A 25,422-nucleotide genomic window follows, 5' to 3' on the forward strand; every position below is an offset into this window, starting at 1 on the left:
TGATGATCACAAGAATAAATCCCTGAAGTTTCCTGGTCCAAAGTCACTTAGCTTCCTTGTGCTAACGCAGATCTAGAACACAGTATCCCAATTTCTAGCCCAGTGTCTTTAATCACTATACTAACTGCTCTCAATACTGAATATAGTATGTTAATAATAATTAAGTTCAATATGAGTCCCTAAGAATGAAGTAGTTGGAGAAGATCAGAAAGCACTATAATGCAGCAGAAGATACCAGAAAGACTAGGCAAAACAACTGTCCTTTATATTTACATTACATTAATGTAATGTAATTTTTAATTTACATTAAAAAGAAACAGAAAGCAGTTTTCAAAGAGCCAGTAGTTGCAGATGACAAAGATTTGCGGGTGATGGTGAACATTGATTTTATGTAAAATATTCAGTAAAGGGACTCAGAGAGTATATTCTTATAGGTAAAAACAGGAGAAAGGAAGGTTTATTCAATTTAATCTGGTTTTTTCATATTATGTCTATCAATATATTTATTGAGATATGAAAATCTTGTCAGGAGATGCTCTAAAGAGCATCAGCTACAATAATGTTTCTCAACCTTGACAACTTTAAAATGTGTTGACTTTCAACTCTAGAATTCCCTGGAAGTTGAAGTTCACTCATCTTAAAATAGTCAAGGTTGAGAATTGTAATTGGAAGATGGATTTCTAAAGTATTCAGGTATTCTTGTATGAAAAAAAAAATAACAGAAGAGATGTGCACCTGTGGGAATTCTGAAAAGCTCCCATAGTCTCTTGATTTCTGTCAGAGGAGCCATCCAATGACAATCAATGGCCTTAAAAAATTAAACAAAAGTTAATTCCTTAAAACAAAAGCTAGATTCACTTAATTCTTGAATAAGCAACTTGTGAACCTAAAGGCTATATATTCCTAATACTGCTTGCTTTAACATTCAATTAAAACTGATATCTTATTGCCTGGGCAGATATTGTAAGAACTGGTTTCATCAGTTAGATCAAGTCTTTGGGACTTTCAATCGATTCAAAAAGAAGGAAAAGATAGTAAGGAGAAAAAAAGGAATTAAATACTGCTTCACTAGTTTGTTCTACATTACTATTGTCTAGGTTTGTCATAGCTTTTATCCAAAGAGCAAGTGTCCTTTAATTTCATGGCTGCAATCACAGTATGCATTGATTTTGGAGCCCAAGAAAATAAAATATGTCACTGCTCCCATTTCTTCCCCTTCTTTCAGGAAGTGATGATACTGGTTGCCATGTTAATTTTTTAAATGTTGAGTTCAAGCCAACCTTTGCACACTCCTCTTTTACTTTTATCAAGAGACTCTTTAGTTCCTCTTCACTTTCTGCTTTAGAATGATATTCTTCTAGATACGATAGTTCTCCCGGCAATTTAATTCTTGCTTGGGATTCATCTAGTGCAGCATTTGCATAATGTACTCTGCATATAATTAAATGAGGTGGATGACAATACACAACCTTGTTGTACTCCTTTCCTTATTTTGAACTAATCAATATTCCATGTCTTGTTCTAACTGTTCTTTTTGCAGGTTTCTCAGGAGATAGATAAGGTGGTCTGGTATTCCTATAGCTTTAAGAATTTGCCCAGTTTATGTGATCCATAGAGTCTAAGGCTTTAATGTAGAAATAGATGTTTTTGAAACAAATGTTTTTGGAACTTGCTTGTTTTCTCCATAATCCAGCAAATGTTGCCAGTTTGGTATCTAATTTCTCTGCTTCTTTGAACCCAGCTTATACTTCTGGTAGCTCTGGTTCACATTTGCTGAAGACTAGCGTTGTAGATTATGAGCATGACTTGTTATCACTTGAAATGAATGCAATTGTATAAGAGAACCACTATCTTTATCTTAAAGCAACATTCTTATGTTTCTATCAGATAATTTGACAGTTACCAAAAATGACTTACTTTTAAAGAAGCACTAAGTGGTATCATCAACTTCTCAAAGCAAGTGAAGGTTATATGCAATATACAGTTAATAAAAAAGCTGCTACAAAAGCATGAAATCTTTATGCAAAATCTGTTTGGTAATCTTCCCCAATCTTCCAGTGTTTATGTCCCATCATCATTAGACCATAGAGATCACTCACTGAAATGGGGAAGGCAATGAATTAAAGTACATTAGACAATCCTTAATTCTTGGGATATAACATGTCATATTTGTGTTCTCCCCTATGTAGATGTGATCTACTTAAAACTGAATAAAATGGGAGAGGAAATGGGATGAGGGGATGAGGATATGAATACGACTATCTGCTTTCCTGATAAATAGTATTGAGTGTGTGGTATTGGAAATAAAATAGAAAATACAGATTTATTACCAGCAGTTCATATTTGCCTTTGCCATTCCAGCCAGAGCATTTACAAGGACCAGGGCCAGAAACAACAAGGCATACGGCAGGCCTAGAAACAAAAAGAAAAGCTGCTGAGGTTTTCAATTGAAGCAAAAATAACTTCGGAGGTATCATACACAAACATTTCTGAAGGATTCGTTTGAAAGCAAGGAAAATTTTTCATTTTTATTGAACTGGAGTATTTTAAATCTACTTTCTGCCCTCAGTACAAAAGAGAAGGTCAAAATATTGTAATACATAAAGTAAATAGAAAAGAAATAAGAAAACTAGGTTGAAGGGCAAGTTATCACTCACATGTTCATCTACAATGGTGTTTACAACCATAAATATAAAATAGATTTAAATGTAAATGAAATCATTTACAGCTCAGAGGTGTACGAATGTTAGCAAGTTCAGCTTTTTTCATTTTGTTTTTATTTATTATGCACATCCTCAATGATAGAAAACTGAGGTTGTGGTAGTAGGGACTAATAGAAACACTGCTGCATAAACTACAAAAAGTTTAGATGAACTCAAAATTCTGAAATACTATTATATCAAAATCTTAGAATACAAGAAATAATTTTTATAATTAACTTACCGGGCAGTCAAATACCCCACAGCAGAAGCTGCATAGAGGCCTATTGAAAATGAAACATTAATTAAATCTGAATGGAAATAGGTAGTACACCAAAACAATAGATTTATATACTATTTTGTAAGGCTTAGCAAAGCATTTGAAAGACTGACACAAATGAAGCATCCTCCATTCAAAAGATTTGATGCAACTGTTTCAAGAGTCTTTCCAAATTGTCTCTGCTTTGTATAAAGTTACTAACAATTCTCCAGTGTCTACTAATGAAGTGAAGTGGTGATGTGTGCAAAGATGATCTAGTTTAATTCTAATATCCATATCAATCCTTTCAGAGGCTGCAGTTGACGCACAACTTCAATCAACGTATATGATAATGTCCTTTACAAAGAAACTCTTCAGGTATTTTTCATAATCTATAAATCAAAGCTTGCCTATTGATGAGGCTGCTATTCTGTATACATAGAAGCTGTGCCTATTTGATTTCAGACCTCAGTTGCCTCTTCGTCACCACTGGTCATTTTCAATCATTAGTCCTCCCACTGCAGCTATTCATTTGTTCCATTTACCGAATTGAAGATCTCCCACTCTTCCTGCAGGATTATCTGATACTGGTAGTCTCCCATTTCTTTCTTTAAACTTTTTAAAATCCTGTTTAATGGGGTCCTATTCCCTGTAGTTTTTTGGCAAGATATTTTCAGAAACGTTTTTGCCATTGCCTTTCTTTGGGCTGAGAGAAGGTGACTGGTCCAAAGTCACAGAATTGGCTTCATGCCCAAGGCAAATTCAGTCTCGTGATTTGTAGCCTAATAACTACTATGGGTTGTGAATGGAGAAAAAGACAATTCTGTCTAGAGTCAGATCAGCTATTTTCTTGTGTAATGCAACAATTGGCAGATATTTTCCATGCTGAATTGTGATGTGCTGAGTAACACCAATGGAGAAAACCAATCTCCTTGTTTATAATTATTGGAACTTGCAAAAATCAGATCTTGAAAATCATTTTCTGGCAGTAACTTGAACAGAGACTGACCATCGGATATAAAAAATTATGTTGATATTACTTTGTGCCAATTCAAAGATTGTGACAGCTTTTTAATTTAGCAGTGGGAACAAAAAAAAATTAACAAATGAACTCATCTTGAGTTCATATTGACAGCTTTAACTAAAAGTTTTTTAATGGGATATTTTCCATCCAAACAATATACAACTTAGATACAAAACCTGGTTCATAAGCTTCACATTTAAATATTGTAATTATTAAATTATTTAATTGCAATTAAATAACTGCAATTATAATTACATATAGAAATTCATATAAAATATAGAATACAGCTTCTTCAAAATGGATTTGATGTCTTCATTTCTCTAGATTAAAGCAGTATTTTCTAATCTGGTGCTTTCAAACTGAATGACTAAAGAAGATGAAGTTTAAATTTCATATTGCTGCATGGTACCAGGTTCAGAAGCTCAGCCTACATTAATCTAACAGAAAAAGCATGCTATTCTTCATGCTGAGAGTTGAGGATGGATGTAATAAGCTTTTGGGTTTTGGCCTACCTTAATAAACTACAATTATTTTATTATAAATTTTAATTAACTGTCATTTTGGACATTTAGAGTTACTTAGATCAGGCCGGAAATTAATATAGCAAAATAATAGGATGCATCTGAATGTCTTTTACAGTATTTATGCAGCATACCTTTAGGGGGAAGAAATGATTCCCCTCCCACCCTGCCCTCAATGAGGTCTAGCCATAATATACAAAAAATTGTGAAAAAAAATTATACTTGAGAGGACTGATGATTTCAGAAAGCATCATGTAGAAGACAATATGGGACATAGTACAAGAGTTAAGTTATTAAAATTGCAGATACTATTTTTTATATAACATATTTCAAAAATTAAAACTTAAACACCAGAAGGTAATTTATGCATTTCTCTTCTATTTCTGAAAGAAAAACATGCCAAGTAATGTAGAAACAGTTAAAGATATCCAGAGTGGGTGTTCTATTGGCAAAACTGTTTGTACTTAAGTGCCATGATGCCATGACAACACATTGTCAAACCAAGTGGCAAATTAAAATGCTATATAAAACTTTGCAGATGCCTGGAATGATTATTCTTATAATTATGTAATCATTTTTGCTAATTGTAAAAGAAAAATGTGCCACTATTTGTAAGTATATTTTGTTATGGATTCAGATATATTAATGCATGTAATTATACAGGTAATAGATGGAAAATATTAGCAAATGCTTGCCCATACTTTTCTTGTGCCAGTTTTTCTCCAACCAATAATTTTAAGCCCTTGGTACAAAAAACACTGGTTCATCATTATTATTTTTTCTACATAAACAAATTATGAAACTTTAATGCTTGTTAATAAATTTCAGTAATATAAAATGTCACTGGATATTTGAAAAGGAAATGAATCCATGGTTTAAATATCAAGAATAGTCAATATTAAGGAGTGCTCTTCTGCTGCAGAATAGTTTCTACAATTAGTATTCAATCAAGCAAACTAAATATAAGAGAAAAACTACATGAGAGAGAATTCTATATCATTTATTTTATATAATGAGAGAATAATATATTAAGTCAATTCTTATTATTGAGGCTTGACTAAGTGAGTGTGTTGGACTCTGCTTTTTTAAGTAAACATCTGCAGCAATCATGACATCTACGCAATCTTCATGCAAATCCTGTCCTTATACACTTGCATCTTGAAGTCTGATGCAAGTACATAGGTTGCAGAATTCGTAGAGTAATATTATGCAACTGCCATAATTTCCCCTGTCCCCCTCTCCTCCCAGACAGTTGCCTGATCTTTCCTGGGAGCTTACAAAAAGGGAAAAATTAACTTGTGACATTGCAAATAATTAACATTAACTCATAATTCTGCATGTGCACTGGGGAACTGCTCTTCCAGTTTCTGGCGCTCTGTGTGCTGCTGCTTCGTGTTCTCCTGCATGCTCCTGTTTCGGCACTTGGTGCCGAAAAGATTCGCCAACACTCCCTTATTACAACAATCCTGTAAGGCACATAGACTCTCATTCCACTAATTCCAGAGAATGCTTTGGGGAAAAAACACTTTTGTTAAAGACAAAAACGTGTAGAAATTACCATCTTTCTGTGGCAATTCAGCAATAAGTAAATAAAAGTGTTTGATTCTGTGCTGTCAGTATGTCAGATTATGTAACAGTAAAATGAGCTTTTAGCATTGAATAGTTATTGAGCAAGCAGAGACACTAATTAACTCCCCAAATACTTACAGCTTGTTCATTGCGCATTCCTATATATTTAATTCCACTTGCTTGTGCAGCAGTTGCTACTTCTGTTATAGGAACACCAACAATGCCAAACATGTATTCAATTTCCTGAAATAAATAAATTTTATTTTAATGCATCTGTTTAATTTAACCAACTATCTTTATTGTCTCATCCCTATCCCCATTTGGAATTTTATATAATCTGACAATATGAAGGGCAAAGTGAGATAGGCTTTATACACAAGGCAAAATTAGAATTTGTATAATCTGTTCCAAGTGAAACTGCCTTTTGCAACTGACTGTGATTTTGGCAATGTCCATGGTATTGAAATGGTGCTACAATTATTCTGGTATTGCACTCAAAAAGTCTATTACTATTGGAACTACCTTTGCGTTGTTGTTTTTGCCAGTTATTCTATTTTTGCAGGTCTCTGTATTTTGTTATCTTCTACATTTTTTTCTTCTATTCTACTGTCCCCATGTACATCATGTCCACTATTTTATTCTTATAGTCATATTAAAATTATTGGCTTTTTATAAGGTTAATTACATTATGAGATATATCTTATTAATCACAAAATGAGTTTGTAATTCAAAAGAACCCATTTTCCCACAATGCTCTTTTTTGCATCTATTTTTCTAAGTACTATTTATTTTCATTTAACCATAAAATCTAAACTTATGGATTCTGTTCAGTGTTAGTTTCAACATCCTAGACTCTAGGACCTAGAGTTAAGATAGAAATAAATAAATCAATATAGAATAGGATAAAGGACAATAGTGAAACAACAGTGGTTAGTTTAGTTTAAAATAAACCAAATTTTCTTGGTCTACAAATCACTTCACCTCTGCAGAATTAAGGGGAAAAAACCCACCAGTACCTAGACTGAAACTACATGTAAGGCTTTGTTTGATCAGAATAGAATTTTCTTCTAAACAAATGCATAGATTCCCAGTTTGAGTAGTACTTATAACAGTCACCGGGTGAGTATCCCATAAATATTCACACTTAAAATAATAAACATTTAGAGCTTTCTAGAATAGGTGCAGGTGAATACCATGTAATTTTCTTGCAAATTCCTATAATCACCAAAATTATCACTCCTGTCTTTGCAGATGTATCACGAAAATTTACATGGATGTTTTAAAGCGAATCTTCTATGTCTGTTTCTTGCCATTTGATTGAGATTAACAGCACTATGTCCTGATTCGCACAAGAAACATAAAATTATTTCTTTGTATTGATCCTACAGCAGGAGTCCCCAAACTTGGCAACTTTAAGATTTGTGGCCTTTTAACTCTCAGAATTCTCCAGCCAGCTGGCTGGGGAATTCTGGGAGTTGAAGTCCACAAGTCTTAAAGCTGCCAAGTTTGAAAAACTCTGTAGAGTGTGTGGCTTATTCAATAAACCGTTTAAAACAAAACGGGTCAGAGGCAAGTTTTGCCCGTGCAAGGGAGGAGGTTAGCAGCGGCACAGAGATCTTCTGATCGCTTTGCCCGCCTCTTGGAATTGATTCCACAACTCGGCACCCCCTCGGCACTTCGAAATGGTCTTTCCCATTCCGCTGTTCAGGGTGAAGCCACACTCGGGAGTTACCCAGCGCTCTTACTTGTATCTTAGGGACTCCGCGATAAGCTGAGCCCCGCTAACAACTTCATCTTCCTCCAACAATACCAGATTTTGCGAGGCCATCTTCCGTGGAATGGAGACAAGGACGATAGCCCCGCCACTTATGCTGAGGTACGTTTCTCTCGACCAACGGGAAAAACCTAGTCTAAGGCTTGGGGAAAAAAGCCAGCCATTGAAGAACTTGTGGGCGTGGTTTTACAGGGATTCTGGTGAAACGGCGCAGCCCCAGGAATGTCAAAGCAGCTCCCTCTGAATTTGACGGCTGGTCACGTGACAAGAGGACGTGTCAGATACAATTTTCTGATTGGCCGGCTTGTGCCAACCTGCTTCCCTTCCTTATTTGCCAATCTGTTGGGAAGAGAAGAAGGTCCAAGGGTTTTTTAGTTCAGGGATCTGTGGAAAAAGTCAAAAGCAACGATTGTGCAATAGAGTGTGCTTGAAATATATGACAATAAAGAAGGTGCTCATTCCAATGAAAACGAGTTTTCCGACTGTCTTAAGCACTACAGCACTGAATCAAATCTATTAGTTTGACTTATTTTTCTGAGTTTGCACAATCCTACATGGTAAATGAACACAACCTTTGGCTGCTAAAGCATGGTGCCAGTCAGTATGATGTATGAGTACGGCCTATATTTGTAAATTTGTAAATAAACTATCCTGAAATGCTGAACTTGAAGAATATTTTAAGAAACGAGTGAATGTAAAATTAGGGGTTAAAATCTGGATAACAAATATTGCAGTCTCTTTGTATTGTATCTAAGAAATTCAGAATAACATATTATCCCAATACACACATTTCAGAGGAATAGATACTTGATTTATTATTTCATTTTTAAGGACATCCATCTCCATAGTAACTTTGTGCAGCTTACAATTTTTAAAAAAAAAAGACAAATAAGAAAAAAAAGAATGTTTTCCAAGGCCTGAAGAACAAGCAGGTTTTTAGCAGTTTACAGAGACAAAGGGGTGGGAGAAAATATGGATTGGGGGGGTTGATCCATGTGGTGAGTTTGACAGTTTATTGGAAATTAGGTGCCTCTCCCTTCTACTCCGGAGATTCATTATCCCCAGGCAGAATGCTTGTGAGGTATCTAATAATGTCAACAAAGAAATGTAAAACAAATGGAAGGAAAATAATTGCCACAGAGAAGTCCTGGGGTTTTAAATTACCAATTAGTTAAGTTGAACAATAAATATAGCTGATTTTTATAATATTTTGTGTCTTATTAATCTGAAAATGAGAAGGCTAGATTATCAGTTTTGTCAATCAACAGGAGCGGGTTTTTTTAACAAAACAAAGTTGTTACCAATATAATGCTACAGGTTTAAGTCAGATTTAAATCCACATATTTAATTTTTATTGAAGTTTTTCAGAATTTCCATTCTTCTTTGATTAGAAACAAACCCATCTGCATATACTGTAGTTGAGCATTTTACAAAAACAACAACCAGGAGGATAAAAATATGTTGAAAACAACTTGGTGACATACAACAATATATTTTACATATTTCTCCTTAAATGTTTATTTCAGTTTTAGTTGTTTACATTGCTACTTTTTCTGGTTGTTGCTGATTATTATGTACTACTTTTCAGTTAGGTTTGGCCTCTTGTTTTTTCTATAATTTTTATTTCACTTATAGGGAGCAAATACCATTTTACCTTCTGTTTAGCCTCGCTTTATCACTAGTGTATGTTTTAACTCCATCGACATGAAAGATTGGCACTCATTTTGACAAATCACGACACGTGCATTCAGGTTTGGGGGGGGTTGCCTTAACTGACACACAGTTTTTTGACATAAGAACATCTGGTTTTCCACTTGTCATACAGAATATGAAAAACAGTTTTACATTAGCTAGTAGTAACGTTAACCAGTAATAAAATAGTTTCATACTGTTCTGTTAGTTGTGATTTTTTTTTACTTATTATATTTCAAAAAGTATGTCAGGATACAAAATCTGTAATCCTGCAGATTATTGTTCTTGCCCATTGGTTATGTTTGCTGGATTTATGATATATCCTTTATGATATTTAAAAGGTCACCGATTCTCCATATTTGATATAAAGAAGCAATATTTTTGAATGCAGTTAGTATATGAAACAAACTTTTAACATGTTAGTGTTAAACTGGATTGTGAATTTGCACACAGTTCCTATTAAAACCGTGGATTGTGTTCATATTTTTACAGTGCATTTATTAAAGGGTTGGGATGCAGGGAGATGTTTACATAATAGCAAATGTCATCCTAATGTATGTAAGATCCCCAGCCAATAATTTCTTGAGATCAATCCTCATGTTTGCACTCTGATACCAAAATCCAGTTGATGGAACAGTGCAAAGAAGAAGAACCAATAACTTACAAAGTCAGTGGGGTTAGATTTCCATTTCATCAAACAAGAATTTTAAAAACAATTTTCTTCTTTTGAAACTTAGCTAAGTGTTGCCAAATCTACAATAATTAAAACAACTTGTTTTATAAATGTCATTAGAAATCACAACCATCTGTGCTAAGAAATTAATAAACTTTCCATCCTTCCAAGGTTGGTAAAATGAGGAGGCAGATTGTTGGGGGCAATATGCTGACTCTGAAAACTGCTTAAAGGGCTGTAAAGCACTGTGAAATGGTATATAAGTCTAAGTGCTATTGCTAAGTGCTATACACAGTTTTTTTCAACCGTGTAAATACCGTTTTTATTCTATTGCATGGCCTAAAAATAAAGCCAATGTCAGAGACTTTTGGCTAGAATCCTGATAAGTTTTTTTAATGGAATTTCACCTTTATTTTCTTCCAGAAGTCTTTGATACTGGAGGTCTTCATGACAATCATTATTTAAGTATGGATAATTCTTATAATAATGTACTGCTATACTTGCTGTTCGGCCAGTCTATGATGCTAAAAGGTATTGCCCAAGTGATTTCCTAAGTACAGTAACAGCTTCACAGAGACAGGTCTAACAAGGCTCATGAAATGGCATATATTCCTATGTCTTCATATATTTTTCTTTCTTTTATTTTTTTAAGTTTCCCCCTTTATTACACCTTTTTTCTTTGTTTTCTTTTTGTTTTTCTTGTTTACTTTCTATTGGTATATTATATTAAGTTTTAATAAAAACATTACTTTTATTTTTATTTAAGTTTTAATAAAAAATACATAAAATAGTATATATTTCTTATGTGCCTTCCTTACCAATTGCAACAAGTAATTAAAAGTGTATCCTTTCCCTGGGCAGAATAACATCATATATCACCCTTCTGTATAGTATCACATTACATTACACACTCACTAACTGCATCTGTATTTTTTAACAGGCTTTGCACAAAGGAACATTTATTCTTGTGTTTAAGCTGTTCAAACTCTTCTGTGTGTTCAAAGCAGCAGCTGAATTGTTCTCTTAGAGCAAGTAAATCAATTACCAGAAGAGGACATTCTTACAGGAGGCCAAAACAGTGTAGCCAGAATTTGCTTTAAAATAGCTTATGGTAATAATCACATTTGTTACAATAGCATTTCCCAATCTAATAGCATCCTGATGTGTTGGCTGTACTACTGTCAATTTTCTCAACTCACATTGTCTTGAAATTGTGGGTGCTGTAATCCCAACTCTTATAGAGAATATTATATTGAAAATGTGGTTTGAATATTAGGTGATATATATTATTATATTGTGACTTTAAGTATATACCTCCCACCCTGGCTGGCTGATAAAGGAGTCGGTCTCTGTAGCTCAAATGGTTAACTCCCTGCCTGGGAGGCAATAGAGCACAGGTTCGATTCCCAAAAACTTGGGTATGGCTAGCTGATGAGAGCTAAATAGCTTGAAATAGATCTATACTAGTCTCCCTTTATTTATTTATCAGCATAAATATAACATATATATATATATATATATATATATATATATATATATATATATATATATATATATATATGTATGTATATATATGTATATATATGTATATATATGTCTTAGTTTAACTAAATTTGACTTACTCTTTTTTTTAATATTATAAGCTTTTATACATAACAGAGCTTCTAAACTTCCTTTCATGATCACCATTTAGAATTTATACCAAATTTCCTCTTATCAAACCAATACATATGTGTACATTGTTAGCATTATCAATTATTTATCTAATTAGATCCATTATCACTTCATTTTTAACATAATGCTCTAATTTTAACTAAATTTGACTAATATTTTGTTATTACTTTTCATATCTCAACCTGTGTTTTTCCCGTAATAGTGCAGTCTTACGTTTTTTGCCATTTGTGGAATCTTCTGGTTATTTCCTTAATCAAATTTGTGTGGACTTCTCTTCGCAACTTGTTGCTTTTTACATATCTTGTAAAAGGTCGAGACCCTCCGTCAGCTTCTTTAATCAGCTTATTTTTGTTATCAGTAGTGCTTTTGTCAAAGTTTCTCTCCTTGAATCCAGCAATTCATCTCTTTCTTCTTCTTCTATACCTTGAAATCTGGGGTGGAGCTCCTTTCCATCTATCTTCCCTTTCCATGTTCCATTCTTTCCATCTCCAACTACACTCAGTTCACTGTCAGTATCCACAATTATCTTGCCTCTTTGTTCATTTTTCCTTTGGGTTTTTAGAACTCTAACCTCCACTTTTTCCATTTGCTGTATATCTTCAATTTTTCCATCAAATTTTACTGCATTACAATCTATATTTTCCAATCTCTTCTCAATTCTCTCTGTGGTTTCTAATAATTTTTGAATTTCAAGCATAATCTGCTGTGTTCGGAGACTGCAATTAGTCCAGAATGCAGCCGTGCGAGCGATACTGGGTGTGCCAAGGTACACCCATATCACACCTATTCTCCGCGAGCTGCACTGGCTGCCCATTGTTCTCCAAGCACGATTCAAGGTGCTGGTTATTACCTTTAAAGCCCTACATGGCCTAGGACCTGGGTACCTACGGGACCGTCTTCTGCCACATACCTCCCTCAGACCAATAAGATCGCACAGGATGGGCCTTCTCTGGGTACCTTCAGTGGAACAATGCCGGCTGGCAGTGCCTAGGAGTAGGGCCTTCTCTGTTGCCGCTCCAGCCCTATGGAATGAGCTGCCCCCAGAGATCCAGGCCCTACCCACTCTCATGGCCTTTCGCAAAGCCAGCAAAACCTGGCTTTTCCGGCAGGCCTGGGGCTGTTGACTCCTTGATGGAGGTCCAGCCCCATCTGATTGAGTGTCTGTTGTGTCCCTTTTTAACTTGTTGTGTCCCATTGTTTTTAATAATTCTTTTTAATTCTTTTTTTCATTTCTGTAAGCCACTCGGAGTCCTCCAGGATTGGGCAACATAGAAATTAAATAAATGAAATGAAATGAATGCTGTAATGTTATGGTTTCTTTTTGGTTTTGTGCCATACTTCCAACTAGTAAACACTGCCACTCTAGTTTCAAAACAAGGTTTTGTTTTTACTTCTCTCAGCTGCCAAAGAAGCATCCAAAGATCACCTGTATAAACAACCTTTGCTCTTCTCCTTATCTCTTCTGTAAACAAGCTGAAGCTTGTTTGCTGAAGCAAAGTCAAAATGGTCAAAGACAAAAAAGAGAAAGAATATTTCCAGGACTCAACCTCCAACCTCCAAGTGGCAGTGTAACTTCTTTTCCCTCTGATTTTACTACCCTCTTTATATTCCTTTTATATCTTCTTTATATTCCAGGCTTAAAAGAAACAAAATTCTTAAATGGAGCAAAATAAAGAGAAAAAGCCCATCCAAACCAATATTTTAAAAATAAAGAAAAAGATTTAATCCATAGGTAAAAAAAGAAATAGAAGAAGAAAAACCAATACTTTCACTTTAAAAAGTAAGAAATATTTGCAAAACTTCCATCCATAAAAAAAAGGATAACACACTGTCCAATATAGCTTAATTTTGCTGCTTATTTTCTTTTCTTTGCAAGTTTAATTTAGCTTTGATTTTTTGGAGGCAGTCTCTTTTATAACAATAAAATCTCCTCACCAGACACACTTTCTCTTTCCGCTTTCCTCCCATTGCGGAGCTGTCCCAACTTCAGCAGCTTTTGGCTACACTTCTGTCGCCGGCAAGAAGAGATTCTCTTGGATCAATCAGGGACTTTGCAATGTCCCTGAGATCAGCAAGACGTACTCTTCCTTGTCACCGTGCCTTTGGGAAGGTTTAGGTCCAAAAGAACCGTACAGCGGCAAAAGTATCAACTGCGATCTTGGAGCTCCGAGATTGCACGTTGTACCATTGCGATGCTAGCTCCTTTCTGGGAGGTTCTTGTAAAGGCTCCAGATATTGTGCAAGAGCAGGCCCTCTCATGTGACTTAGAGGGTGCAGAGGCCATGCAAGAGCATATCACATTCTTGTGTGGCCATTGCAGCCTCCACAAAATGTGTGATGTGAATTTTTGAAGCCTCCAAAGGCCACACAAAAATAAGGTAAGTTCTCACATGGGCCCCAAACCCTCCGGAGCATCCAAAAATCACACAAGAAAGAGGCCTCTTGTTCTGTTGTTGTTGTTTTTTTGGAGGCTGCAAGGTTACACAACAGCATCTCTGACATTTCCAAGCCTCATGTGATCTAGAGCTGCTTTTGGTGGGCATTTTTTTTCTGAGAGGCAAAGATAAATTAAAAAAATATTTACATTTCTTTTTTGTACATGCCACCCATAACATTATCCAAAGTGACACTTCGTTATGAACTGTTTTTCTTTTGACCTGGGAGGAGAGAGGTTAACACTCCAGAAGAGTCAAGTTAGGTAATTTATGATTTTTTGACACTGCAAGCTCAAAAGGTTCAACATTACTGATCTAGGATGTTATTGATCATGGTCATATTCATCTGCTTTCATTTTAGGTTCATGGCAAGTGTCATCTTGTTTGTTCTTGGTCATCAAGTTCTTTCCATAGATATTCAAAGAGGAAAACATTATGTTGCTGCTGTATATGAACATCATGCCATCCTGAATCCCAATCCAGCGGCCATCATTGATCGACAAAATGCATTACAATTAATGAAGCGGAATCTAGACATTTATGAAGAGCAAGTAATTAATGCAGCAAAACAGGTAGAATATTAGTCTTTTCCATTTTTAATATAAAATTTGACTACCATTGGAAATCAGTTGAAAATAACTTATTGCAACACTCTAAATTGGCACAGACCTAAAGAACAGTGAACAGATTAGCTTCAATTTTATAACATAATATAGTAGTATTATTTAGCAGTATGGTAGTATTATAGTCATTAAGTTATTAAAATGTAGACCAGATATTTGGACTGTTAAGAGACTATCACCTTGGTTTCTATTATGAGTTTCCAGAACCTTAGATCACCCTTGGTTGTTTTTTTTTTAGATTAATTAAATATGTGATGTTAAACAAGATGTCTTATACTTTTACTGTAAGAGTTTGTTATAGGTATCCTATGAAGTGCTTGAGGAAGGAATGGTTGCATTTGGTGTCTACATAAGATAGATTTGTTCATTTCTAAAATTACTGTGTTTCAGTCATAATTTCCATTTAATTTCCATTAAAATACAAATACAATCTATTAATTTCTTCATAATTATGAAATTATTTGTTAATGAAAGCAATTATATACCTTAAACCATAGCTATTTAATAAAGAAATCATTTTGTTTCACTTTTGGTCTTTGGCTGATAAATATTTTTTGTTACTGTTAGGGAGCCCAAATAATTATCTTTCCTGAAGATGGAATTCAGGGTTTCAACTTCACAAGGACGTCCATTTATCCTTACCTGGATTTCATTCCAAATCTGGACTCTCTGACATGGAATCCATGCAAAGAATTTTACTTATTCAATGACACTGAGGTAATTTCTTTAATTAATGTAATTTTTCCTCTATCTTCTTATTGCACTCTTCCAAATAAAAATCATTTAAAAGCTAAAATTGTACCTACCGTATTTTTTGGTGTATAAGATGCACTTCTCCCCCCAAAAAGTGGAAAGTGTGGAAATGTCTGTGTGTCTTATACAGTGAATGTTGCCAAAGCCCCACCCACCCGACAGCTCCCACCAGAGGTGGTATTCAGCAGGTTCTGACCAGTTCTGGAGGACCGGTAGTGGAAATTTTGAGTAGTTCGGAGAACCTCTGACTGACCCTGCCCCCATCTATTCTTTGCCTCTCAAATCACAGCTGATTATGAGGAAATGGGGATTTTGCAGTAACCTTCTCCTGGAGTGTAGAGGGAATAGAGATTTTACAGTATCCTTCCCCTGCCACACCTACCAAGCCATGCCACCCCCACCAAGCCACACTCACAGAACTGGTAGTAACATTTTTTGAATCCCACCACTGATCCACACACTTCGGCCTCTGCCTCCCAGCAATTTGCCTCCTTGCAGCAAACAGCAAACGCCCTGGTCAGCTTCAGCACAGCCTAATTTAGCATGAGCAGCTAATTGGTGGTTGGATCTGCCTCCCAGAATAATGCCTATCAGCTGTTGCAGGCTGTGGGGATTGCCACCACCTGTCATCACCCATCACCTGTGCTACCCATTGCCATTTCCGTGCACCCCATTTTCGGCCTCCGTGCATCCTATTTTTGGCCTCCGTGCACCCCATTTTTGGCCTCCATGCGTGCTGTTTTTGGCCCGTTCCAAGCAACGGGAATCACTGCGGTCTATCCAGGAGGCAGATCCAACTGCCAAACAGCTGCTTATGCTAAATCAGGCTGTGCTGAAGTTGACCAGGCTGTTTGCTGCAAGGAGGCAAATTGCTGGGAGGCAGAGGCAGATTTTTTTTTGTTTTCCTTCTAAAAGCTAGGTGTGTCTTATAATCTGGAGCATCTTATAGTCTGAAAAATATGGTAATTCAATAGTCAGTTAACACAATACTGTAGCTAACTGTTTTTCTTTTTTATATAAGATAACATTCCATTTTAAATATTTTAAAAACCTTTTGCTTTTATAGGTTCTCCATCAACTCAGCTGTATGGCGTTGAGAAACCAAATATTTTTAGTTGTAAATTTGGGAACTAAAGAGCACTGCATGCAAAGTGATCCCCACTGTCCACCAGATGGAAGATATCAGTTTAATACCAATGTAGTATTTAATGACAATGGCACACTGATAGCCAGATACAGAAAACAAAACCTATACTTTGAGTATGCCTTTAATACTCCACCAGAGATTGATTATACAGTTTTTGATACACCTTTCGCAGGCAGATTTGGAATCTTTACTTGCTTTGATATTTTATTTTATGAGCCAGCTGTAAACCTTATAAAGCAATACAACATAACCCAGGTGGCATATCCTACTGCATGGATGAATCAACTCCCACTTTTGTCTGCTGTAGAATTTCAACAAGCTTTTGCAATCGCCTTTAAAATAAATCTTTTGGCAGCAAATATCCATCATCCTGACTTGGGCATGACAGGCAGTGGTATATATACACCATCAAAATCTTTCACTTATTATGATATGGAAAGCATTAATGGGAAACTTATAGTTGCAGAAATCCCAGTTATTACATCAGATCATGAAACTAATATGGAAAATAATGCAATGTCCCACAATGGTCAAAAGAGTTCTTTGAATTTTTATAGAGAGAAACAGATTTGCCATAAAGATCAAGAAACTGACTGTAAAATAGAAGAAAAGCCATCCCAAGATTTTTTACCTGTATTTTATGGAATCATGATGTATGATAATTTTACCTTAATGCCCATACTAAATGCAGAAGGAAATATAGAAGTTTGTTCCAATACACTTTGTTGTAATTTAATCTATAAGCAATTAGAAAAAACAAATGAACTTTATGTTTTAGGAGTTTTTGATGATTTGCATATAGTGCATGGAAGATACTATGTTCAAGCCTGTGTATTAGTTAAATGTGGTGGACTTAACTATTCAACCTGTGGGCAAGAAATCACAGAGGCATCTGGATTGATAGATTTTCAGCTCCAAGGAAATTTCAGTACTACTTTTATCTTTCCTCTCTTGCTAAGATCTGGGGTCACTCTAGACTTTCCTGACTATTTGGGCTGGGGGGGAAAATCCTATGTCATGTACAAAATGGGAGGGTCTTCTGGTTTAATAACAGCTGGCCTATATGGGCGCTGGTATGAGAGGGACACAAATAGTTTTTGATACCAATATTGTCTCAAAATTATTACTGCAAGAACCCAATAAATATTTTTCGATGTGATTATTCAAAGCCTTTGGACTTTTATTGCACATACACAGTATATGGAACATACTATGATTAAAGTTGAATTATTTCATCAAAATGTCTTGTACGTTAGAGAATTTCACAGGTGTAGCTTCAACGTAGCAGAATATGCCATCTCTGACATCATACATTTGGAAGCAAGTATATCTTTGGTACAAACTCCAAACTGCCCTTTTTTACTTGAAGGGTCATTTCAATTTGCTAATACCTAAAATTCACATTTAGCAATTGATTTCATCTCTCAGCTCTTTCACTCCTGCTGTGGCTCCCTGTCTCCCTGTCATGGCAGAGGGATGAAAAAGCTGTTGCACTGTTGCAGCAGTAGTGATGAACTACTGAGCTTTAGTGCATCTTTGTACTTGCCTTTGTGTGGCAACAGGCTTCCACCTTCATCATGGTACATTTGCTATTGCTGCAAGCAGAGGGCTGGAAGAGAATGGTGGGAGCAGATCTTGTGGGGTGGGGTAATCTCCCAAGCTTGGCCTTCATCTTCCCTCGTCGGTTGGGCCAAGCGAAAGAAGGGGGTGGTGTAGGAAAGTGATCCCCTCCCTTGTCAAGCACAGAGTACAAAAGCCCAGCAGAAAATGTGGCGGCTGGCCTGGCAGAAGTGCCCCCATTGGTGAGTCAGATGGTAGAGAGGTTTGGCCCGGTTCTCACAGCAGGAAACTGTTTGGCACCTTCAGACACGAGCTCCTCCCTTTGAAATGCACAGCGCTTTTGAGGAAGCCATGCAGCGATGGCTTGGGCTGTGGAGGGGGAGGAAGCAGAGGCAACAGGGCTGCTCTCCCTCTCCCCAGCAAGCTGTGCTTGGAGGAGTACCTGACTGCTGGAGGCTCAGAAGACACACTACGATGTCACCCCAACCTGCATTTCCAGTGAGTACACCTCTGACTCAAAGTGGGATTGAGTGGGGGGGGGTAGGGCAAAGGGAGCAGGGGGAAGGGTAGGGAGGCTTGAAGGAGGAGAAACCTGGCTGGCTTTCCTTTTGGTGTGGGGCAAGGGGAAAACCCAATATTCCCTCCATGCCTTGCCTATCAGGCCTTCAAGCCATCTTTTCTTTTGGATCTCAGACCTGCCACACTTTTGATTATTCTACTATGCATTTTCTATTGTGGGAAAATTAGAGGGGGATTATATGGAACTGTGTGATATGTAGCCAATACAAAAAAATTATAGAAAGCCAAAGTCATCCTTTGTCTCTGCAACTTTGCACTGGACTGGAACTGGATGGGTGGAAGCTGCCAGTATGGCAGATTGGATCATGTGATGGACTTGTGGGCGTGGGGGTAAGATCTTGAACTTTCAACTGGGTGGGAAAACCGGGAAACTTTCAGATTTGCAGTCAGGCAGTGAGAGAGATGCAGAGACAGATATGGCTCGATTTGGCTTCTTCTGCTCCCCTCTCTCTGCCTTTGCCCAGTTTTGTAGGAATTCAGTGGACACTGCCTTTGCTATGAATGGGGGTCATCCCATACTTTGCCTGACAAGTGTCTTCAGGAGCATCTGGCAACTATATTTTCTGGCCATTTTGGACCAAGTTGCAGAATGTGTATGCATGCCTGGGTGAGTGTGCTGCTGCTTGGGATGATGCTTCTCTGAAGTGTGTATGGCGATCTAAGGCAGCAACCTCATGGTGCTGTGATGTAACAGCCTGACAGTCATCCCTTTTACAATGCAAGATTTATTTTTGTATCTTTCCAGAGACAAAACATGGCTGAATTTCCTTAGTTATTCCCTGGGAGTATGTTGGGAAGTAGGGGAAGGGGATTGAGAGAAAGAAAAAGATGAGAGGGAGATAATGAGTGGGGGGGAGACAGAAAGATGTGAGAGAAAGAGATGAAAGGGGGGAGGGGAAGGGAGCAAGAGAGAGGGGGAGAGGGAGGGAGATAAAGATATGGGAGAGATGGGGAGATAGAAAGAGATGGGAGAGATGAGAGATCCGGTTTCCCATAGAAAACACCAGGAGTCACAAAACTTGGGTAGGCGTGGCTTAGTGGGTCATGTGACTGGGTGGGAGTGAGTGACATTAAGTTGGCCACACCCAGCGATTTTGTAGCTCCAGGTGTTTTATGTGGGAAATGAGTCCAAATGGCTCTTTGAGTTTTTAAGGTTGCAGACCCCTGATCTAGCAAGAATGGCTTATCACGGCAACCTTCTGTGCTATATGAAATGATGCTCTTACCATTGCCATGAATCATCCATTCCCAGTATTTTCCTGTATTGCTATTGCCCAATACATATATATTGTTAGCTTTAGCTGGGCAGCTGGGATGATCTTCATGCCAACTCTCAGGATTCTTCACTTATCCCTTACTGGTATACCTTTCCATCATGATAAAGCACCGTAACTCTGGGGAGAAAGTAAAGTAATATTTGACCTGTAATCAAGCAAATAGGTTAATTGGTCTCTTCACATAAAACAAATTAAAGTTTGTAGTTATACATCTTTTGTTTTGTTTTTTAAAAAATCCCTTCAGATTTCTATTCTGAGATCCAGGTATTTAAGGTTATACGAAGAATATCAGGGACTTATACATTATTATTCTTTTGAGCAGCGATGTGGCCTAGAGGTGGAGATGCTTGCCTCAGATGGTTGAGAGTGCAACCCTAGGCAGCGGCATGTTTCTCTATCAAGGGCACAAAGAGAAAATATCTGCTGCAAACTCCACATACGTGTCAGAAAGGGCATCCAACCGGTAAACACTCAGCTCCACTCAGTCACCTTGTCTCCAACCCGAATAAAGTGATTAGAGTTGTAAAAGAAAAGAAATACATTATTCTTTTTATTGAATTTTGTTGAATCGATTCATTCACTTTTTTAGGAAATCAAAATAAAAATTTACTCAAAATTATTGCAATCTTTAGTGATAACCTTTTTTATTTTTTTCAGAACTCATATTCTGAGGTGTGTGGGGAGGATGGTATAAAACGTAAACAGAATTACCATTTCCAAGATATACATATTAAACAAAACTGAACTTTCTTAGAACTAAGGGATCTTTTCAGGTTTTTTGAACAGGACTAATTTAAAACTTCTATTGCATTCTATCAAGTGTTGAGTGTAATCTCTGCTTTTTTATATATCCAATTCCTTGTAGAAAAGCACTTATTATAGAAGCATATTCATTTCAAATGCTGTGTCAACCCCCTTTGCTTTGACATTACATTCCGATTGTAGGTAGGAAACTGACTTAAGTAGATGTTCCTAGAATTAAAACTAAAACTAATGCATTGTTGGTATCTTAGGATATAAACTGGACTGTAAAAAGTTGATGTAATGGTCAAGGACGAACAGTGTATTTGCATTTTTCATGAGAGGACTGGGGTGTGTTAAGACTTGTTCATCTGCAATATGAAATATCACATATAATAGTTTTATGTTGTTTCATACATTGTCTTTTACATTTGATGGTGAAATAGCAAAATTGGTACTAAGTTTTGGAATATTATAGTATTCTTTTTATTCTGTACAAATATTGTACTCATTACGGTTGTCTTACTTTTACTGTTCCAGAATGGCCTTTGTCTGCATTGTTTCTCAGATATAATCTTCTAAATTATCAAACTGGTTGGAGCCATATTTTGTGTCTACCTTCTTTGTATTGCCTGCTTATATTCCAAAAGGCACTAGATATTAGGTATTAGATCAGAAAAAAAGCTTTCACAGCATTTCAATTCAGGGAATTATGTGCTCTGAATATAAAGTTGGAATCTAACTGATTTTGTTTAAATGAAGAAATAAATACATTATTTATCAGTTTTAGCTTATTTTAGCTGCTCTGGATTGAATTATAAGGATCTGAATAGAATTGTATATTTTTAAAACTGGCTAACATAGATTTTATTGCTAATTGCTGATGTATAGATCAATGAAAGCTATTGGAAGATATTATTTAAACAGGGTAAATATGACTTTACTGTTTTATTGTGTTTTCTTTTGCCTGTCTAAAGATTTTGAGAAAAATACAAGACAAATCAATGATTTGATTGAGTAAAACAAGTAACTAAATGTCTTATAGTTCATCAATTCAAATGTTCGAAAGGTTGGTAGCTTCATTTATAAAATAAATTGCTTTCAGAGTTAATTGTGAAGTAAAAAGGAAGTCTTATAAAGAGCATGTTGATACCCAGCTAATTAATTACTAGACTTTTATATCTATTCCATTTTAGACATTACTGTATATAAAGTGATACAGAAAACCTCAGACTTTCAGGATGTTTTCAACTGCCCAATAATAGCTATGATTCTTTCAGAAATTAAATCCAAATTAAATAAAGAGATAACAAAGTCCCAAAAATATATATTTAAATATCTGAATTACTGCTAATTCAGATACCAGTTAAGCTAATTATTGCTTTAGAATAAAGAAAATAAAAAAGCATTGCACAATAAGATTTATAAATCTGAGGTTTCAATACAATAAATTTGACTTAATTCTCAGTACTCCATAATGATACATAAATTATACATTATACAATTCTCACATTTGGATTTTATTATATTCTGTAAAATATACACAGTAATCTTGATGTACTGAAAGAGTGCAGGTAAGTACAGTATTCAAGCAAATGCTATTTCTATGTACATGCTCGTTAATTCTTCAAAAAACCCACAAAATTATCAAATAGATCAAAATACTGTCTTGTGTTTTCACACTATGTTCAGAAAACAAGATGATAGTTTACAATGGTATTAAGGTTTCCAGTTTCACAATATAAAAAGGATAAAAGAAGGTAGGGATCCATTTGCTATAACTTATCATGCAAGATAGTCTTGCATGTACATAACCAAAGCAAGTAATAATTATACTATTTAATTTTTCAATTAAAGCAGAACCAAATAAAGTTCTATTTTAACAAGTTCTATTTTAACAAACCAATATGAGGGGAAAATGCCATTCTTTCATGTTTATATTTTTTACAGGAGCCTATTATAAATTAGACCAACACAGATAAAAGTTTTTTACTGTAACAGAAGGATCAGCATCATTTGAAAAATTATAAAATGAACCACTTCTTTATGTTTCCAAGATCCGACATTGTACCTTTTTGGTAAAAGGGTAAAAGTATTTTATTATATTCTGTTCAGTCATATTCATAGCCTTAAAAAAAACATTTTTAATTATATGTACACCATAGAGGCACCAATATCATTCATTAAATTAAGTAAAATATTGGGTGAATTTAAGAAACAATATTCTATAAGGCAGCCTAATAAAATACCAGGATATTGCAGTTATATTTTTGACGCAGTTTGACATGCCCAGAGAATCCACCTTCCCCCAGTCTGTATTTGTGTGTGTGTGTGTGTCTGTGTGCACCCTCTCTCTTTGCATCCCTCTCTTTTTTTTCTTTGTGATAAATAAAAGAAAGCTGAGCAGTGATTACTACATTGCTGTATTTGTATTCATTTTATCCTGACAATTCTTGGTTCAGCTAGTAACAGCTTTAGTACCGTAAAAGTATTAACAAATTAAAAGCTGTATTTCTATGGTACATTTAATATTGTCGGAAGGCTATCAGATGATTAAAGACAAATCAACAGTTAAAACCAATTTGAGATTAATTGCTAGTTGTAATTTAAGGGTTAAGACTATTACTTGTTTAAGCTATTCAAGTGTTGTCATAAACGGTTTGTTAAATTTAAAAAAAAGTCTTAAGTTATTTGGTCCTTTGGCAATTTGTAGCACAAACAATGCCTCCTGTACCAAACTCAATTATTGCCTTAAAAATGATCTTAGTTTTTATAGTTAAGATTTGAATGTATTGTCCATTTTGTTGTATAATTGCATATTTCGTTATACAATGATGCACCACCATTGGGATTATTCATTAAAACCAGTACATTGCAATTAAATAACATTCTCGATAACTTTTTTCAATCATAGATTCCAACCATTTCTTTCATAACCTGCTTTTAAAAAATCTCTCGAGTCATATTTTTCGTGTATCCCCATACTTTTGTTAAAGAAATCTTTCCCTTGGGTTGTCCTTTTTTTATATTCAGCAAGACACTTTTCTCCAATAACAAACTGGAAATTCAGCAAGTAAGTTCACTCTTCAGACTTCTAATGAAGCTTTTTAATAGGTTTCCGAATCAGAGTCATTGAGTTCATCTTCTTCTGTATATGAATAGCCGTCTTCCCTCCCAATGTTGTTGAAACTACAGTAAGAGCTATGTTCACTTCGAGTAATTGGTGAAGAATCAAAGGTAACTGTTTTTGAACTGCTAGTATAATGATTAATGGAATTAAATGTAAGAGAAGGTATTTGGCTGCTTGATGAAACAGGCATCATTGTAGCCAGAATGAGAGCTAAGCAGTCAGCCACATCTTTATTTGGAGCACAGGCCAATGCTGGTGTATAACCTAGAGACGAGAGAAAAGTAGTAATTTTATTTTACTTTCTTTGAGTTCTGCTGTGGATGTAAAAGCAAAATGCAACCTTTTTATGCTTAAAAAACAAATACATGATTCTAACTGGATTATAATTTTGCTCTTAATTTAAATAATGATGGGGCCACCTCTAAAAAACATTAGCATCATATTCCTGAAATCATTAAAAAAGGAAATGAATGAGAACTGCTAATGTGAAAGATATAAAATCTATCACACTAAACAATTTTCTTGGACAAGTTGGGTATTAAAATACCTAAATAATGGGTAATATATATTAGCCAATAGATTTAATTTTGAACCTTAATGCAATTAAACCCATTTTTATTGAAAATTGGTAATGCAATTTCATGAGAAATACTAAAAATATTATATTATAACCCATAAAACAGCCTACTGGACATCAAATATTTGTCTCAATAAAGGAGAATATTTGTAGCTTAAGATTGAAATAAAGGGTCGTTGGTGCTCTCTGAGCTTGCTTGTTTTCTTTTTTCATTCTCTAACTAGGTAACAGCATTAGTGCTAGTCTAGAGACTCTGGACCAGGGCTGTCAAACTCCTGGGCCATGAGCTGGATGTGTCACGCACTGGCCATGCCCTTGCCCGATTTAGCAAAAGGGAAAAAAGTCCCAATATTTCATGTGACGCCACTGTGACGTGAGTTGGACACCCCTGCTCTAGACTAGCACTGATGATGTTACCTAATTAGGGAATGAAACATTTGCAGGAAATCAAGCAAGCTCAGAGAGCACGAAGGACCCCTCAAATATTTGTCTATTCTTTCTTTATAGAATATCAGTTTTCCTCTAAAGCAAATACAGAGAGAGGAAGAGAGAAAAAATATCTATAAGAAACAATAAAAGGTGTACTCATGATGGGACATTGATAAGCAACCTTCTCAAATACCCTTTCCCCCACCCTTCACTTGAAGGAACGCATATTTGGCAATATTGATTTATAAAGCTATTCATCGATTACTGCTATAAAGCAATAGAGAGA

The 25,422-nt window shown here is 35.7% G+C and overlaps 3 protein-coding genes across 7 annotated transcripts in view; 1 reads left to right on the forward strand and 2 right to left on the reverse strand.

Annotated features, from left to right (window-relative positions):
• HACL1 (2-hydroxyacyl-CoA lyase 1) overlaps positions 1-7,915 on the reverse strand; it is a 26,913-nt gene extending 18,998 nt beyond the window's left edge. Inside the window, 8 exon segments of the mRNA XM_032235121.1 lie at positions 736-749; positions 752-788; positions 790-808; positions 2,331-2,377; positions 2,379-2,412; positions 2,944-2,983; positions 6,207-6,315; positions 7,805-7,915. Of these exon segments, the coding sequence (XP_032091012.1) occupies positions 736-749; positions 752-788; positions 790-808; positions 2,331-2,377; positions 2,379-2,412; positions 2,944-2,983; positions 6,207-6,315; positions 7,805-7,900 (396 nt within the window). The 5' untranslated portion in view covers positions 7,901-7,915.
• BTD (biotinidase) lies at positions 7,648-18,005 on the forward strand. Of its 2 annotated transcripts, XM_032235120.1 has the most exons (5): positions 7,648-7,948; positions 10,635-10,742; positions 14,682-14,892; positions 15,511-15,660; positions 16,763-18,005. In XM_032235120.1, the coding sequence occupies exons 3-5, from the start codon at positions 14,686-14,688 to the stop codon at positions 17,942-17,944; spliced, it is 1,539 nt and encodes a 512-aa protein (XP_032091011.1). In that variant the 5' UTR covers positions 7,648-7,948; positions 10,635-10,742; positions 14,682-14,685; the 3' UTR covers positions 17,945-18,005. The 2 variants fall into 2 exon arrangements, with proteins under 2 accessions (XP_032091011.1, XP_032091010.1); XM_032235119.1 differs by lacking the exon at positions 10,635-10,742.
• A 4,625-nt stretch (positions 18,006-22,630) lies between these two features.
• ANKRD28 (ankyrin repeat domain 28) overlaps positions 22,631-25,422 on the reverse strand; it is a 95,479-nt gene continuing 92,687 nt past the window's right edge. For all 4 annotated transcript variants that reach the window (XM_032235730.1, XM_032235729.1, XM_032235727.1 and 1 more), the window contains one exon: positions 22,631-24,394. In XM_032235730.1, coding sequence (XP_032091621.1) covers positions 24,108-24,394 — 287 coding nt within the window. In that variant the 3' untranslated portion in view covers positions 22,631-24,107. The remainder of the gene's footprint in view (positions 24,395-25,422) is intronic.

The sequence above is a fragment of the Thamnophis elegans genome, chromosome Z (genome assembly GCF_009769535.1).
Source record: "Thamnophis elegans isolate rThaEle1 chromosome Z, rThaEle1.pri, whole genome shotgun sequence".
Taxonomy (NCBI): domain Eukaryota; kingdom Metazoa; phylum Chordata; class Lepidosauria; order Squamata; family Colubridae; genus Thamnophis; species Thamnophis elegans.